This window comes from Mercurialis annua, linkage group LG1-X (assembly GCF_937616625.2).
Source record: "Mercurialis annua linkage group LG1-X, ddMerAnnu1.2, whole genome shotgun sequence".
Classification (NCBI taxonomy): Eukaryota; Viridiplantae; Streptophyta; class Magnoliopsida; order Malpighiales; family Euphorbiaceae; genus Mercurialis; species Mercurialis annua.
Genome location: NC_065570.1, coordinates 6,374,076 through 6,391,064, shown reverse-complemented (window position 1 = coordinate 6,391,064; position 16,989 = coordinate 6,374,076). Strand labels below are relative to the sequence as shown.

At 29.0% G+C, this 16,989-nt stretch overlaps 1 protein-coding gene and 1 long non-coding RNA gene across 2 annotated transcripts; one reads left to right on the top strand and one right to left on the bottom strand.

Moving 5' to 3' along the window:
• The first annotated feature begins 9,387 nt into the window (after positions 1–9,387).
• LOC126664826 (protein DETOXIFICATION 53) lies at positions 9,388–15,303 on the top strand. The gene is made up of 3 exons (XM_050357388.2): positions 9,388–9,555; positions 9,662–9,975; positions 13,607–15,303. Exons 2-3 carry the CDS (start codon positions 9,778–9,780, stop codon positions 14,999–15,001), a joined length of 1,593 nt encoding a protein of 530 aa, XP_050213345.1. The 5' UTR covers positions 9,388–9,555; positions 9,662–9,777; the 3' UTR covers positions 15,002–15,303.
• A 165-nt stretch (positions 15,304–15,468) lies between these two features.
• LOC126664827 (uncharacterized) lies at positions 15,469–16,655 on the bottom strand. The gene is made up of 3 exons (XR_007637475.2): positions 16,427–16,655; positions 16,262–16,309; positions 15,469–15,554 (listed from the first exon to the last, which is right to left on the bottom strand). It is a non-coding gene; the product is annotated as an uncharacterized LOC126664827 (long non-coding RNA).
• Between the last annotated feature and the right edge of the window lie 334 nt (positions 16,656–16,989).

The following is a 16,989-nucleotide window of genomic DNA, read 5'->3' as shown; positions in this document are numbered from 1 at the left end:
TATATAATGTTATAGATGAAAAAGTATTAGTAATTGTTATATATATTTTTTGAATTTAATTTTTTTTATTAATTAAATAATGTTTAACACATTTAAAAAATTTATTTTTAAATAATTGATATAGTTTAATATTTTACTATTTAGTATTACCATTTTTTTGTATATAGTAAATTTTTCTTGAATTTTATTTAATAATTTTTCATTTTATGTAGGATATTTTTTAAAAAATATCTAACAAGTAAAATAATTTACAATTTATTTTTTATGTAAATTTAAGTCTATGTAATTTTAATTTTGTATAATTTTAATTTATCTACCTTTAATTTTTATATATCAAACCGACCGAATGTGCACCCTTAGTAGCCGTTGTAAATTTTTTGCTGTTATAATATTTTTTTTTAAGTAATTTATATTTTATACGATATTATTTATATATAATTTTGTCTAGACTATGTTTTTGTATAAAAAAAGTAGTATATAGTTAGGTGTAGGTCTCTTATCACTTTATTTCTTTAAAATCTAATCGTTGTGAGAGATTGTATAGTAAAGTTGAATTTAATGAAAAGCTGATGTGACTCATCAAACTCAAAAATTGTTTAACGACTGTGCATGCTCTAAATTCATATGTTTTCAACTTTTGACACATAATATCATGTAAAATTCGTCAGATCGTAAAAAATCCTGGAGTATGATATTTTTACCAAAAATTGTTCTATTAACATCTCAGTTGACATAAATAAAGTATAGTTTAATCGGTCAACTTATTTTCAGTTCGAACTAGTCTAAATATAAATATAAATATAATATTTTTTAATAAATCATAAAACTTATTAATGATCTAATAAATAAAATAATTTTACATCAATAAAAATCATAATCTTTTCTTGTTGCTAATTAGGGAGGGGGAGCGCTTATGCGAGAACTTGAACACACGATTTTAATTGTTTGTTGTCCAACGTTTATACCATTTGAATTATATTTGGTTGGTATAAAAATCATAATTTGTTCATATATTTTATATATTTCTATTCATGTTTGGACAAAATTAAATTGTGAGTCTAAAATTTACTTTGCTTGTATCAATTAAACATATTTTATTAGAAGACAGATAATTTATGATATTTACATCGGAAAATAAAGAATGTTTTGATTTGCAAAAAGTGAAAGTTAACATCTGATTTTGTCAAATTCATGTCAAAATTTCAAATTACGTTAAAGTTTATGATTTAATTTTAAAAAAACATCCTACGTAAAGTTGTCAGAGTTCGATTAACCTCTAAATTTAAAATCAATACCTATCTATCTGGTATTGGCCATAATTTACAAGATCATTATGCAGTCTTAGTAAGAGGGGGAAGGTTTAAGGATCGAAGTGTCATATCACATTTTACGTGGCGGTTAATATAATCCAACAAATCAGTCTACATAACAATTCTATCTTTTAAATTAGTAAATTTATATCGAAAAATTTGAATTTAATTTGTCAAAAAATAAAAATTGTTGTTTGATTGTATTAATTTTTAAAATTTATGCTGTAATTATATTAAAATTTATGAACTAATTTCTAATTAATTTAAAAAATTGAATTTACCGACAAAATGCATAAAAGGAGAGTCCTAGGAAATGATTTCCCTCATGTGTAGGGACTTGGAGGCTTTATAGACATTACTTAGGACTTTGTCTTAAAGCACCAAATTTTCCTTATTATATTTCATGTAACCAATTAATATAATTAGATGAAAACTATAGATAATTCTTTTCAAAGTCTGTCAGTTCCTACTTTTGTTATCTTGTAAAGGTTAGCTTAATTTGGATTATAATAAATGAATAAATTCTATATTACCCATTTTCTTTTAGTGAATTCTAGGTATAATAGTTAGTTAATTACCTATAAAGTTGCTAACTAATTTTAAATATTTTATGATGTGCTTAGCTTAGGTCAACTTTTTTGCGTTACTTAATTATGATGTCTGTGAGTTTCTTATTTATTTGTACAAATTATTTGAGTTTAATTAATTTAAGTAACATCCATGCACTTTAATACTATCTATGGAACTCCTAAGAATAAAAAGATGTACTATTTGAAATGGTATTCTTGGCTAAGAAAAGTTTAGTGGTCCTGTATAGTCAGAACCAGAACTAAGATTAGAGTTTAGACTTGGCTTTCTCGGTTATTTGCAAGGCGGTTCATTATTATGTTTCGTTTCATCCTAGATTTCCTTTTAGTGCAAATGATGTTTACAGAAGTTTAGAGAATTTTTGTAAAACTTTTGATTGATCCGTCTTTGATTCTTTTGCCTCCCACTTCTTGTGGGTGTGCTTAATAAATCATCATTTTATCAAAAAAAAATAATTAGAGTTTAGAGGGGAATAATTACATGAAAATCTATGATAATATATTAATTCTTTTAAGGAAAGGCTAATTATATAAAAAACTTAATTTTAATAAAAAATGTGAAATAATTTTTTTTAATCGTATATGTCTCTAACGTTTGATTCAAAATCATTTATATCTTTATAGTTTAAAAAGATATAAATATGATCTTAATATTTTTAAATGAGCTCATTGAGACCACTAACTTTTTTTTAGAAAAAAAAAATCACATGTGCTCCTAATCGTGTTAAGTATAAAAGCTTAAATGAGTTCATACAAAACATTAGAAATATATTTGTATTTTTACAAACCATAAGGGGCATGGATGAACTGAGCTAAATATATAATTCTTATTTCTTTAACATGGATGAACTGAGCTAAATATATAATTCTTATTTATTTGTTAAAAAATAAAAACTGGTGGAGCAATTTTTCCCTTGTCATAACAGCTGAGTCTAAATCTCAGGTTCAAACTGTAAAGCAAACATAATATATCAATGCATACAATTTACAAATATTGTTGGAAAAAAATGCATTCATATATTAAATTTAGGGCTTAATTACTTAAAAACTCCCACCTTAAACTTTTTTTTCGTTTATACCCTGACCTTATAAAAAAAATCATTTGTATCCAATTTTAGATTTTTAGATTTCATCTCTACCCAAAAGTACTAAAATTGCCTCTTTTCACTTGAAAAAAAGTTTAAAATAATCCTTTAATTTATATTTATATACTAATTATACGTATGATATAACCTTATATTTAATTGTTTTTAAATTTTTCATCCTTTAATTCATTAAATTATCAATTATATTTTTGTATTGGATAGAGATGAAACCTAAAAATCCAAAATTGGGTACAAATGACTTTTTTACAAAATCAGGGTATAAACGGAAAAAAATTCAAGATGGAGTTTTTTTTAAGTAATTAAGCGTAAATTTAGAGAAAATTTCACATTCCAGATTCACTTATATAAATTTGGTAGAGAAAATTTCATTTATATATTGAATTTTTGACTATATTAAACACTTTCATTTCCTTGTTTGAAATTAAAATTTCAAACTCTGTAACTAAGGTTTAACTCTACTAAAATTTACCAATGAGTTATATTCAAATAGTATAAACGCTAAGCAGCAAACTGCTAAATCGTTGATTTAAATCTTTTCAAAAGTGTTTCGAAACGCTTATTATAGAAAAAAAAACCTCTATCAAACTCATTTTGAAAAAAAATAAAAAAGTAATCCAATTATTCGTTTTTATTTAGTTGATTTGGGTAAAATGTTTGATCAATAAATATAAAATTATTTTGATTAAGAAATCAATTAAAATATATTTTACTAAACTAGTCAAAAATTCAAATTTATGTTAGTTTAATCCTTGTATCTAACTAAAAATTAGATTGATAAAAAAAATTAGATAAAATGTTTCAATTGAATATTTTACCTCATTAAATTGATATTTTGAAATTTAGTAAACATGAATTATGTATTATTTTACTAAATTTTCATTTATTTTAATATTCTTCAGCGCAAGAGAATTGAGAGTTATAAAATTATTTTTAAATTTTTAAGTACATCATTTAAATTTAAAAAAAATTAACAAATTGATAATGGTATTGGTATATGCTTCAGTAAGGGTGTTATAGGAAAAATAATTTTAAAGTTTTTAAATGGACAAGAGTTTTAGAACAAAAAATATAGAAAAAATAGACAATTTTTTTGAGATGAAAAGCGTTTAAAAATGATAAACCGAGGAAATAGTTAATTTGCGATAGTTTAGTTTGAAAAACTAATTCGGGTTAAGTTTTTGCTCGTTCTTATAGAGCAATGAAAAGTATTAATATGTTATTATTTTACATAGAAAATTATTTTTTGCATTGATGTTATAATAAATAAATAAATTTATAAAAATTCAGAAATACTACATAAGTGGGTAAGAATTTATTGATATCTCATCTAGGAGTGGGAAAAAAAGGACCAAATCAAAAAATTAAATCGAAAAATATGGTTAATTGATCCCAAAATTTAGATTTAAGTTTGATATTTTTCAATTTTATGATTAATGGCTCAGGTTCAATATATGAAATTTCAAAAACTGCAGTTAGCCGATTAACCTTTTAAGAGTCATTTATATTCTATATAAACATTAAAATGTTCAAAATAAAAATATTTTTTTATTTTCTATTTTTATTTGATAATAAATGGAATATTATTGTAGTTTCGCATTGCTTTACATAAAATTTAACTTTAATCTTTTTATCTTTTTTATAGTTATAGGGTTTAAAACCCGTAAACCAAAAATTCAAACCATTCAAAATGGTTAACCAACTACATAGTTAACCATTTTAATTTTTTAATTATAAAAATTATAATATCATAGTCCAAATTACAATGACGCTTATGGACCGGTTAACCGGTCCATACCCGTCCCTAATTTCATCAAATATTATGATTATATTTAGGTTAATGAAAACTTTACATAATTTGGTAAAAGTAAGTTTTGTTATTTTTTATTTCAAAATTATGTTTAACAATAAAATAAATTTAGCCTAAAAAAGAGAAGAACTAAATATCTTTAAAAATTTTAAAAGGAAATCTAAATTATAGTATGATAATTGATTTTCAAAAAAGAAGTAGCGGTTAATGTAATTAATTAAAAAATTAATTATTATTATCTTCATGAGTTTAAATTTGAATTACTTTTTGTATATTTATAAAATATTACCTTATATATTTAATTTTCTTAAAGTAAAATTCTTTTTATAAAGGGGTCTCTATTATATAAAATATTAAAAAATAAAAGAGAAACAATAATTATTAAAAATTAAAAAAGAAAAAATAATTTGAATAAAATCTTAGGAGAAAAATAACAATTAACATTTAATTAAGTTTCAGGCGACAAAAAGTAATTTGCTCTAAAGTTTAACTTTTCCGCTAAAAAGGTTGCTCAGGCCCACACCTATAATCAATAGGATTTGGGTGAGAATAATTTCTCTTTGTCTACTATATCAATGTTTACACTTTTTAATATGAACAAAGGACCAATTCACCCCTCAACTTGGCACGAAATATCAAATAAGTCATTCTCGTCGCTTTTGATACAAACAGACTCAAAAGTTACATTTTCGTATCAAAAAAACCCCTGACAGAATGAGTTTCCTAATTTTATTTAATTAACTTAATTAATCATAATTAATCATATCCTAAGTAATTAAAACTACAATTATACCTTAATTAAACTAATAAAACACATTTAACTCTAATTCATTATATTTTACCTAAAATCATCAAAATAAATTATATTTTATTTAATTAAAACTCTTAATTATATTCTAATTTACTCTAATAAAACACAATTAATTCTAATTCGTCCTTCTCTTTTTCCGGCGGAATTTTTTTTCAGTTAATTTTTTTCGTTATCTCTTCGGGTCTGCTTCTCCATCGTGGAAGAGCAAACCCATTGCCGGTGCGACCCATCTGGGTCTGCTCCTCCACGATGGTGGAGCAGACCCAGATGGGTCTGCTCCACGGCGAGGATCAGACCCATCGGGTATGCTCTTCGCCGGAGCAGATCCATCTGGGTCTGCTCTACGGTAAAGAGCATACCCATCTGTGTTTGCTCCATGGTAAAGAGCAGACCCATCTGGGTATGCTCTTCCGATGGAGGAGGAGCAGACCTAGATGGGTCTGCTCCAAGGAGCAATGCTCCTCCGGTAGCCGGAGGACTCAGCTCCTAATTTTTCAAAAAATTTAGGTAGCAGTTTGTAATTTTTAAAATAATAAGAATTATTCTAGACTTTTAACCAGGAGAGTGTGTTTCAAACGTGTGTTGAGAGTGGGCAAGAATCAGAAAGGGGCTGATTTGATACGAAAACGTAATTTTTGGGTATGTTTGTAAAGCGACGAAAATGACTCATTTAATATTTCGTGCCAAGTTGAGGGGGTGAATTGATCCTTTGTTCTTTTTAATATTCAGGGATGAGTTCGGTTTGGTTTGGTATAAAAATTAGGCTCATCTCATTTTAAATTATACTGCTTTGGTTCATTATATCCTTTAACTTTCTCATATCTTTAAATTTTTATTTTTTTAATTCATTAGATTTTTTAAGTTTTTAAACGAAAATCTATTTAAAGACCTAATAAACAAAAAAAAACGGAAGTTTAGACACCCAATGAACCAAAATATAAAAGTTTAGGAATCCAATCTAAAAACGAAAGTTTAAAATCTGAAAAAGTCAAATAGAGGTTGATGTTGCGGAATCTCAATCGGTATACTAGCAAATCACGTATTGTGCTAAATAATTATACCGAAAAAAATCCCTGGGTAGATTGGAGGGTCACAAGCAGACCACTTAAATATCAACTTTCTAGACGGAATTAAACACGATATAACTAACTCCACAATAGATAACTACAGCTAGTCTGAGCGTTAGATAATAAATAAACAATAAAGAGAACACCAATCTTTTAATGAGGTTCACCCAGAAATGACCAGCTTACATCCTCGGGCACTGTCCAAAATACTCCACTAATTGTTTGTAACAGAATACAAACTAAAGAGAGCAAACCGAAACCTTAGGAGTTTGTAAGGCTTGTTGTAGGATGAGTTTCAATGGGTAAAGGAAGCTCTCTTTTATAAACTAAGGAAGTCCTTATCCCTCAACTCCTAAGCAATATGGGATTTCTAATACTATATGTATATAACTCAACAATTACAAGTCCCTTTTCTAAACAATGTGGGGCAAGTCTAAAATGAGCCATATCCAACAAATTTCCATCTTGGCGAATTTTCTCTCTACCATCTCAATAGTACCTTCAACTGCGCTTCAAAAATGCCAACTCTCAACTGTAGCAGTCAAGTACCAATGTGGGACACTTCAACACTCTTTCTCACGCATAGCATGACCGAGTAGAGTAACCAAATTCCCTTCACGCATTGCGTGATCATGGCCACATTCAAATCTCAAATAGTGAGAAATACATTCAAATCTCAAATAGTTAGAAATTCAAACAATGTTTAAACTTGACTGCTTTCACAATCTTTATCATCATATCAGAAGGAGTTTTTATGGTCAAAATCTTCCGAAGTAGGACTCCACCTTCTTCAATAACCTCTGGTACTAAATGATATCGAACATTAATGAGCTTCATCCTTGCACGGTAAACTTGATCCTCTGTCAAATGGATATCATTTTCACTATCACAATGTATCTCTACATTCTTCTCTTTAATTTCCAATTCACCAAGCAATCCATGAAGCCAAATTGTTTCCTAAACAGGTTCTACACTTGCCATGTATTCTACCTTCGTGGTAGACAAAGCAACTATTGACTGCAAGGCCGACTTCCAACTAAACGACGCCTTTGCTAGTGTAAACACATAGCCCGTAGTCAATCGCCATTTATCAACGTAGTCCGAAATCATTGTATCCAACTACATATTGACCATCTTTCTTTTCCTCAAATATTAGACGAATATCCACAATATTCATGGTATACTGTAGAATCCAATTTTCATCTCCAGCCACCTTGAAAAGTAATATATGGATTACTTATTAATAATGACTTTTGAAAATTAAATAAATATTTTATTTAAATTTAAAATTCATAAAAATTCTTATAACTTGATATAAGTATTTTATTCAAATTGGAAAACTAATAAGAATTATTTATTAATAACTTTATAAATTATATAAGTATTTTATTTAAATTGAAAATTTATGAGAATGATTCTTTAGTCCTCTCAATTATATAAGGATATAAATTCTAATTGAATATATTTTTTATTTTTTATATATATAATTATAACATGGTGTTATAAATTATTACCCCTTTTGTCCTATTTAAAAGAAATAATTTTATTTTACACACAGTTTAAGAAGACATAAATGTAAATTTTTATTTCTCTTTTATTCTTATTAATTGTTTTGAGATTATATTTAGTCATTAATCATTTTATGAATTTTATTCAATCATTAAAATAAAAAAGGATAAGAAAATCAATTAAAAAAATACTCAAAATTGAAATAAGACTTTTTATATATATGGTACTTGATGGAGTATGCTTTCTGATCGATAATTTAACCTGCAAAACAGGGTAAAAGCTAACCGGACGATTGTGGTCCGGTTAACTCTCTCATACTAAAGTTAGTATTGTCCCGAGCAGTGTTTTGTATATCTGGAATATCATTGTGTGTTTAGACATTACCTCAAATTCTTTATATAGTAGTTAAATATATACCTTATGGATTTCAAATAAGAAAGTGATTGCTATTTAGTAGGGTTTGACCTTAAATAGGAAAGAGATTCCTTATTCAAGTAAAAGTCTTATTCAGGAATATCTTACTGAATCAGCTTATCTTTCTAAGTTGGAGTTTGTGTTCAAATAGGAGAGAGATTTTGTAGATTTGATTCTTGGGCAAATCTCTTGGTCGACGCGCTTTATCCGAATCTTCGAGGAATTCTGCCTTATCTTCATGATTTGGATTTACTCCTTCGGTTAAGGCGAATCTCATGGATTCGGTTAGCGGTTTCATCTGGCTATTAGCCCTTTGGGCGAGAGCTCGATATCGTCTTGGAAAATGAATCTCATGCGACTCGACTCCATTGTACTTATGATAGGATTCGGTATCTATCAGTACTATATTGTAAAAGTGACGATTAAACTTTTAAATGAGACGACATAAATATTTTTAAATTTATTAAAGTTTTATTATTAAGCTATACTAATAATTGCATATAATAATTAAATTATAAATGAGCTCTTTTAAAATAATACTAGTATATTTAAATCCGTCATCACGAGTAATACAAATCGACTATAATTGAGCAAAAAATTTAAATAGATTTAATTCAACACGTAAAATTATGAAACATCCATCCACTAATTGAGACCTACACTAGGGTCACCATTTCCAAATACTAAAAGCAAAAAATAAAATTACGTGGACATAGCATTTCACAATATATAGTTGCTGATTATGGAGTAGTAGAGAGTAATTCCCATAAGAGCATACTATAAAATTGAAGACCTAGGAAATGTGGTAGGTCCAAGCTTTTGAGTCCCAATGCACCATTTTTTTCATCTTCTTTACAATATCATCTTGTTTCCAATGCCATAGCCGAGGACAAGAAAAAGCACTGACCCAACTCATCTCAAGATTTTGTAAACCAAATACTAAGGTTTGCATCTATTTAATCTTTAAACCAAAAACAAAAAAGCTTAAAGAAGTACAAAAAAATACAGTTTTTGTAACTAATATTCTCATGGATGTGTGTATTTTTGCAGAAGCTGTTTAATCAGCTAAACCAGCATTTGACGAAGAACCCATCTCTGGAACTGGTCCTTTTTTTTGTATTTTAGGTTTGTTTCTGTGTCTTTTATTGCCAAAACAAAAACCTGCGATGTGTCCGGGTGCTGCTGATACTGAATCTCGAGGGATTATAAATGGCGAAAATTTGGTGTCGAAGGATGCAGATTATGATTATGATGATGATGATGATGAAGAGACAATGAGATCAAGAGGAGAAGCCAAATTCTTGCAGAGACTTCTTCCTCGTTTGCCACTCACTTCAAATCTCGGACAACTTCCATTGAATGACGTACGTATATTTATCTTCTTCATTTATTTATTTTAATGAGACAAAGCTTTAATCATTGGTTTCATCAATTCATCATCTTCTTCTTGTGAAAATGAACAGTTTTGTTTTTGGGAAATTTCTTTGTTGCTTTATGTATCAATCATTCAATCCTAAAATGTAAAATATGAACTTCAGAGTGTAAAACACTTAAAATAAAAATACATATTTAGTCGTCCATTCATTAGGATTAATGTGTAAACATGCACAAAATAAGAAAAAGCACTTAGTTTTGGATAGTAAAAAGTTGGCAAAGTATTTCATATATTCATATTTTTGATAAAAGTAATACTAAAGATTATCTTTTGAAAAAATTATGACAATCTGATCCGTCAACTTTGTAATTCGTGACAAATATATCTAATTGTTTTAAATTTATTTTCATAATCAATGATTTAATTTTGATTTCATGAACGACTATTTTATATAATTAATCTTTTATTTTCAATTTAGAAAAAATTGTGTGTTTGAAAATATATTTAAAGTGAGAGTCGAGTTATAAATTATAGAATTGACGGATCATATTATTATAGATTATTTTTAAAAATATATTTATTATTTTGATTAAAAATATGGATGTATAATTTTTTTTGTCTAAAATGTTTGTCACTGGCAACATGGACACACAATGTAAATAAGGTAAATAGAAATAATTTCCCAAATATTTCCCCACATGCATTATCTAGTAATAAAAATGTACTGGCTAGTACATGTATGGTTTGGGTGAAATACGAGTTAAACAAATAAATTATTAGTTTTTGAAACTTATATTTATCAAATTGTTGGTAGTATTATCTTCATTTTAACTCTATATTCTTCTAAAAATAAAACTCTATATTTATTTAGGGACACAATCGTCTTTTTATATGTGTAACTAGTAATGCAATAAATTGATGTTGATAGACTAAACTCTAACCCACTTTGACCCATCATTTCCTTTTCTAGTTTTTAATTCATTTTGGTTAATGGGTCAAGATTGAAGATGCTCCTATCAAAATGCAAGGCAAAAAAACACCGGCATAATCTGGTGGGTGGTGCCGTACGTGGTGGGGTCTAACACTATATAGAGTTTAAATATAATTTAAAGTTAATGCTTTTTAAGTTTTTATAACTATTTTATATTTTATAAAATAAATATTATTTTATTCACTTATGACTGTTAAATAACCATAATAACATTCATCCAATAACTAATAGACGAAATACACTAAAAATAAATAATAATAAATTGTTGATTGAAATAGTTATTTTTTTAACGTAATTTAAATAGTTATTTATCCCTTCAACTTGTAAATAATAGATCATAAGAATATAAATTAACTTTATGGAAAGATCAGTTAAAGTTGATGGTTATGGTTAATTAACCTCATTTTTGCAAATTATCTTATAAGTAGAGGGGGGAAATTGCTAATTAAAAAAGCAATTAATTTACAAGTTGGGGGGCAAATTTTGAAAATAGAGTTAATTGACCATGATCACCAACTTCAAAATTAATTTGCTCATGAAATTAATTTATATATTAATTATATATTGTCTACAAGTTGAGGGAGTAAATTGCTAATTAAATCTAATATTTTAAAGTATTAAAGATATGTCTGAAATTTATTGGCAAAGTGTGGAACACCCCTGTTAATTATCAAATCAATACTTATATAACTAAGCAAAATTTATGATATTAAAAATAAAACTATTATTCAAAATAATTTTATTGATGTATAATTATTTAGTTGTGATTTTTTGTAATTATAGCCTAAAATTTGAATAGTGTCAATAGTTACAACTTATTGAATAAAATCTAATTTGAGCAGAATCTGTCATGCCACTGTCATATTGAATTTTGTTTAATTAAAGATCATTTTTTGAAGTTTATGTTTTACTTCGATCTATCTCTCAAAAGGGACTCCATGTTACGATGGGACATAATAATTAAGAAAGGCATATGGTTGTGTTTGGACTTTTAAAGGAACAGAACCGATGGACGGAACTGAATCTTCATGAAAATGACATAGACCAGCTTTGCTTGATATTTTCCTTTCTTTAATTCACGTGGGATTTGTTTATGTTATTTGCATATTGAATCCTGATATTTTGCGTTTGCAGCGATTTAAAACATTACATCATACATCCTATTATATGTGAATTTGGCATTTTGTAGCACATTTTCGTTTTTCAGCAGCATTTAGTAAACATTTTGTAGTTTTATAAACGAAAATGTGATATAAATTGTCAAATTTAAAAAGAATGAAATGTGTGATGCAATATTTTAAACAATGTGTTTACATCGCTACAAACGCAAAAGGTCAGAATTTAATATGTAAATAATTCTATTTGTTTCAAGTGGCATACATTTCCCCTATTCTTTAATTCCACATATATATACATATTAACCCTTTAATTCCTACTTTTTATTTCAATGACATTTTTCAAGCTCTATATTATTTTGTTTTCTCCCAAATGGGAAAAACAAAAAAGTTTTTATTATGAAAATATTGATCATATATGAATCTATGGAAATATTGAACATATACTTTCATAACCATGTATAGTTTGCTGAAAAAAATAAAAAAATATCTGTGTTTTTACATTGCTTCTTTTATTTTTGGAACTTGAAAGCCTAAAGAGAATTGCTATTAACATAGAGCCCACAACTTGTTTAAAAAGAATCTAATCCCAAAAGTTTATTGCTTGTATGTATCCAACTAGCCAATATGATTTTCTGCGTTTTCCTTTTGGAGTCGTACAATATCTCCATATGCATAGCACTTTAGTTTGCATTGCTCTTATTAGTGCTCCACAGATGCTCTGCCTAAAACCACCTTCTTTGAGCAGATGCTTATGCTTTTTCTTTTATAATAATACATTAGAACATGAAAGGTCGTGTTCGTTTAATCTAGGGTTATTGATTTTGAAGTCTATCGGACTTTCTTTTTTCATCCGTTTAGTTACGAAACTTCATGAAGCGAAAAATGATTATCAATACTATGCTTCTAGTGACCCCGGCGAAGTTTTAGATGGAATTCGGCTAATTTATACTTAAGTGACAACTGAATTTCACTCTGAAATTTCATATTTGAAAAAATGAGAAATGTGGCATAGTAAAGGGAGAAGAGGTGTTTCCTACCGATGTTGCTCCAAGCATAATACGTAATTAACTTGTAACGTTTTGAAGTTCGGCAACAAATTTGCAGAAAGGAAAAACTACAGTAGCCCTAGAATTAATTATCTGTTTAATCTATATCCTTCATAAAAAAAAAGATATAGATTAATTTAAATTAAACTACACTACAGTTTTTCTATCTATTTTTTAAAAAAATAAACTACTCGAACATAACATTTCATGTTTTAATGAACATAAGAAAATTATTACCCCATCATATGATAGTCAAAGTAAAAATTTCTTTGATGATAAAATAAAAAGTAATAATTTCTTTGAATATGAAAATTAAAATATTGTACTTGTTAAGCTAATATGGTGAAATCCCAAAATTCATAGTTACTAGGAGTATTGATTGATTCAAATGCAAAGTTTGCTAATTTTGATAATATGATTCATATTTTGACGCTACCATAGCTACTGTCAATACATTCCATGCAGGTGGGTGAAGAGATGTATGCATTAGGAAAGATCGCGTGCCCAATAGTTTTGACGACAATGCTATTATACTCGAGGTCTGTTATTTCAATGCTCTTCTTGAGTCGCATTGGAGAAAACGAGTTAGCAGGAGGTTCATTAGCGCTTGGGTTCGCAAATATCACAGGATTCTCAGTAATGAAAGGCTTAGCAATGGGTATGGATCCTATATGTGGTCAAGCCTATGGAGCCAAGAGATGGTCTCTTCTTAGCCAAACCTACCTTAAAACACTGATTCTCCTTTTACTTGTGGCCATACCTATTAGCATCTTATGGCTAAATGTGGAACCCATTTTTCTAAGGTTAGGTCAGGATCCGGATATCACTAACGTAGCCAAAGTTTACATGGTTTTTTGCATACCTGAATTATTAGCTCAAGCTGTACTTCATCCTATGAGATCTTTTTTGAGAACTCAAGGACTCACAGCTCCTCTTACTGTCTCTGCTGTCATTGCAGTTATACTCCACACGCCGATCAACTACTTTTTCGCAGTATATTTGAAGCTCGGCGTGAGAGGAGTTGCGTTAGCCCTTGCTTGTAATACTGTAAATATGAATATAGGCTTGCTGATTTATGTAGCTGTGTCGAAAACACCGCTGAAGCCTTGGCATGGTATCACCGCTCCCTCGGTTTTTTATGGCTGGCGGCCGTTGCTATCGCTAGCGGTTCCTACTGTCGTCTCTGTATGCTTGGAGTGGTGGTGGTATGAGATTATGTTGTTTCTTTGCGGATTACTTCCCAATCCAAAAGCTAGTGTTGCAGCCACTGGTATACTTATTCAGACAGCAGGTTTAATCTATTCATTCCCGTATTCCCTAAGCTGCAGCTTAAGCACACGAGTAGGCCATGCCTTGGGCGCTGGACAACCGACTCGTGCCAAATTGATAGCCGTAATCGGGATCCTCCTCGGGTTTACTGCTGGATTCACATCTGCTGTTTTTACAGCTGCTTGTCGTTCATTCTGGGGGAAAATGTACACCAATGAGCCACAGATTCTTGAGTTGATCTCAACTGGACTTCCACTACTGGGGCTATGTGAAATCGGAAACTCTCCTCAAACAGCTGCGTGCGGAGTCTTAACAGGCACCGCACGTACTAAAGATGGTGCTCGAATAAATTTGTATGCTTTTTATCTAGTGGGATTGCCTGTTGCCATTCTTCTTACGTTCAAACTTAAAATGGGTTTCCAGGGGCTATGGTTTGGGCTACTGGCAGCACAGATGTGCTGTGTATCTATGATGTTGTACAGTGTATTTCAAACTGATTGGAGGCATCAGGCTAAAAGGGCTGATGAGCTAACTTCAGCAGCAGGTGAGCGGAACGATTTGGAAAATGGCTTACTTTTGACTGATCAATGAGACTCCAGTATCAAGTCTGTTCACAAGCAACTTCTAACAGAGTCAGAGCTAGACTAAAGAACATATAAATGAAGTAAAAACATTCTTTTTACATGATCGATGTTACTGATACAGAAAAATTCTTTTGACAAAAATAAACTCCAAACTACTATGTTATAGTTACTAAATGATTAATTTTAAATGTTTGGGAAATGTAAACATTCTCTCTATCTCAGCCGATCATAGAGCTATGTAAATCAAGATCATTTAAGCACTACAAGTCTCAATTCTTATTCTACCACATTCAGTACTCTAATCCAATCTTATAAATAAAAGTCAACCTTAACACCAAAATCATCATCTAATTTATGTGTAAAGAATAGGATTTTACCTCGCTAACTGTGTATGCACATTAAAAAAAACAGCAACTCAGATTGCCATTACAATGTTAGTTTGCTTCTCTTTATATTACACAGGTGAAGCTCGATGCAATTATCTACGAGCAAGGTTCCAAAAGAAGAAATATCACAAAGAAACATAGAACTCTAGTAAAAGGAGAACCCGTATAAAAAACCTACAGAAAGCATAAAAGCAAAGAATCATAACAAATCAAATAAACATCTCTGATTGAGTAGCAAGTTAAGACCTTCCAATTTGAATTGTAAGGCTAGTACAGACTACAGAGCTAGAAATCAGTATTGAAAAGTTTATTATGCAAAGTCTAATGTGTGATAACCAACATATGTCATAACTTTACGAATTATGGTAAAACAATTATTCTATATCACTGCACAATCAAAATATACATATACAAGTAATAGTAGATGAACATGGTATATGAAGGGATATCAAAAGGAAAAGAAAATATATACCAACCATCATATAATTCTGCAAAGATTTCCTATCATATCCCTGTGCACGCAACATTAAGAACTCAATGGAACTAGTTAACAATTACAAACTCGTTTGAACGAGTTATAAGGCTGTAACGGTGATAAGAACGTCTAAAACATCCATCCTGAAATTTCATGTTAGCACCAACAGAATTCAGATGGACTGATTAATGCTGTAAGATCACTGTTTAATAAGGACTTAAGGACTCCAAAACCAACCAAATTCAACAAATCAATACTAAACAACAGCGTAAAAGATCCGAGTAACTTGGGATTCAATATTAAGAAAATTCTGAATCCTAAAATCTCCAAAAACCAGTAATAACATTCTGACGGTTAATACACATGGATAGTCACATTCTCACAGACACACAAATCAAATCCCTACCTCTAAACCAAACCCTAATATTTCGGATCTTCTTTTCCAGATCCAAAACTGCGGACATTGTCATAGAAAACACAAATCAGAACGCAAAGCAACTACACAGCCACGAAAATTAACAGTAAATTTGAAAATTTATGCGTTAAACTTCATTGAAAGAACTGAGATTACCTGAATTGGATGTTTTGATGGAAGAATAAAGGTGCGGTGTGTGAGCTGTGAGAGCAATTTGATTTCGGCTTCTTGTCTGCCAGTTTACAGCTTTCTATAGCTTAACACTTGTCGCTCATTTATATTCTTTCTTTATTTGGTTCAAAAAGTATGGTCATTTTTTTGAAATATTAGTATTTCTTTTTTAAAGATAAAAGAATCGGGACTTTTAATCACCATCTTTGCCCTAATTTCGAAAAACATTTGAGTGTACTTTTTTTTTTGGATAATTAACATTTGTGTGTACTTAGGATCTAGAAAGAGCTTAAGATGGACAATATTATTTTATTATTTGAAATGTTCAAAAAATATGAATATATAAATTAATATTATAACTTTTTGCCTGAAAATTTTAAAACTGTCCAACTTAAATTTTATGTTTTATCAATTTGTCCATTTTATAAATTTTTGGTACAATTTTATCCATTCTATAAAACATTTAAGGGTTCGTCATTAATTATGTACCATCCATTAAATGTATGCAGTGGCGGACCTAGACACATAATTTTGAGGGGGACAACTCA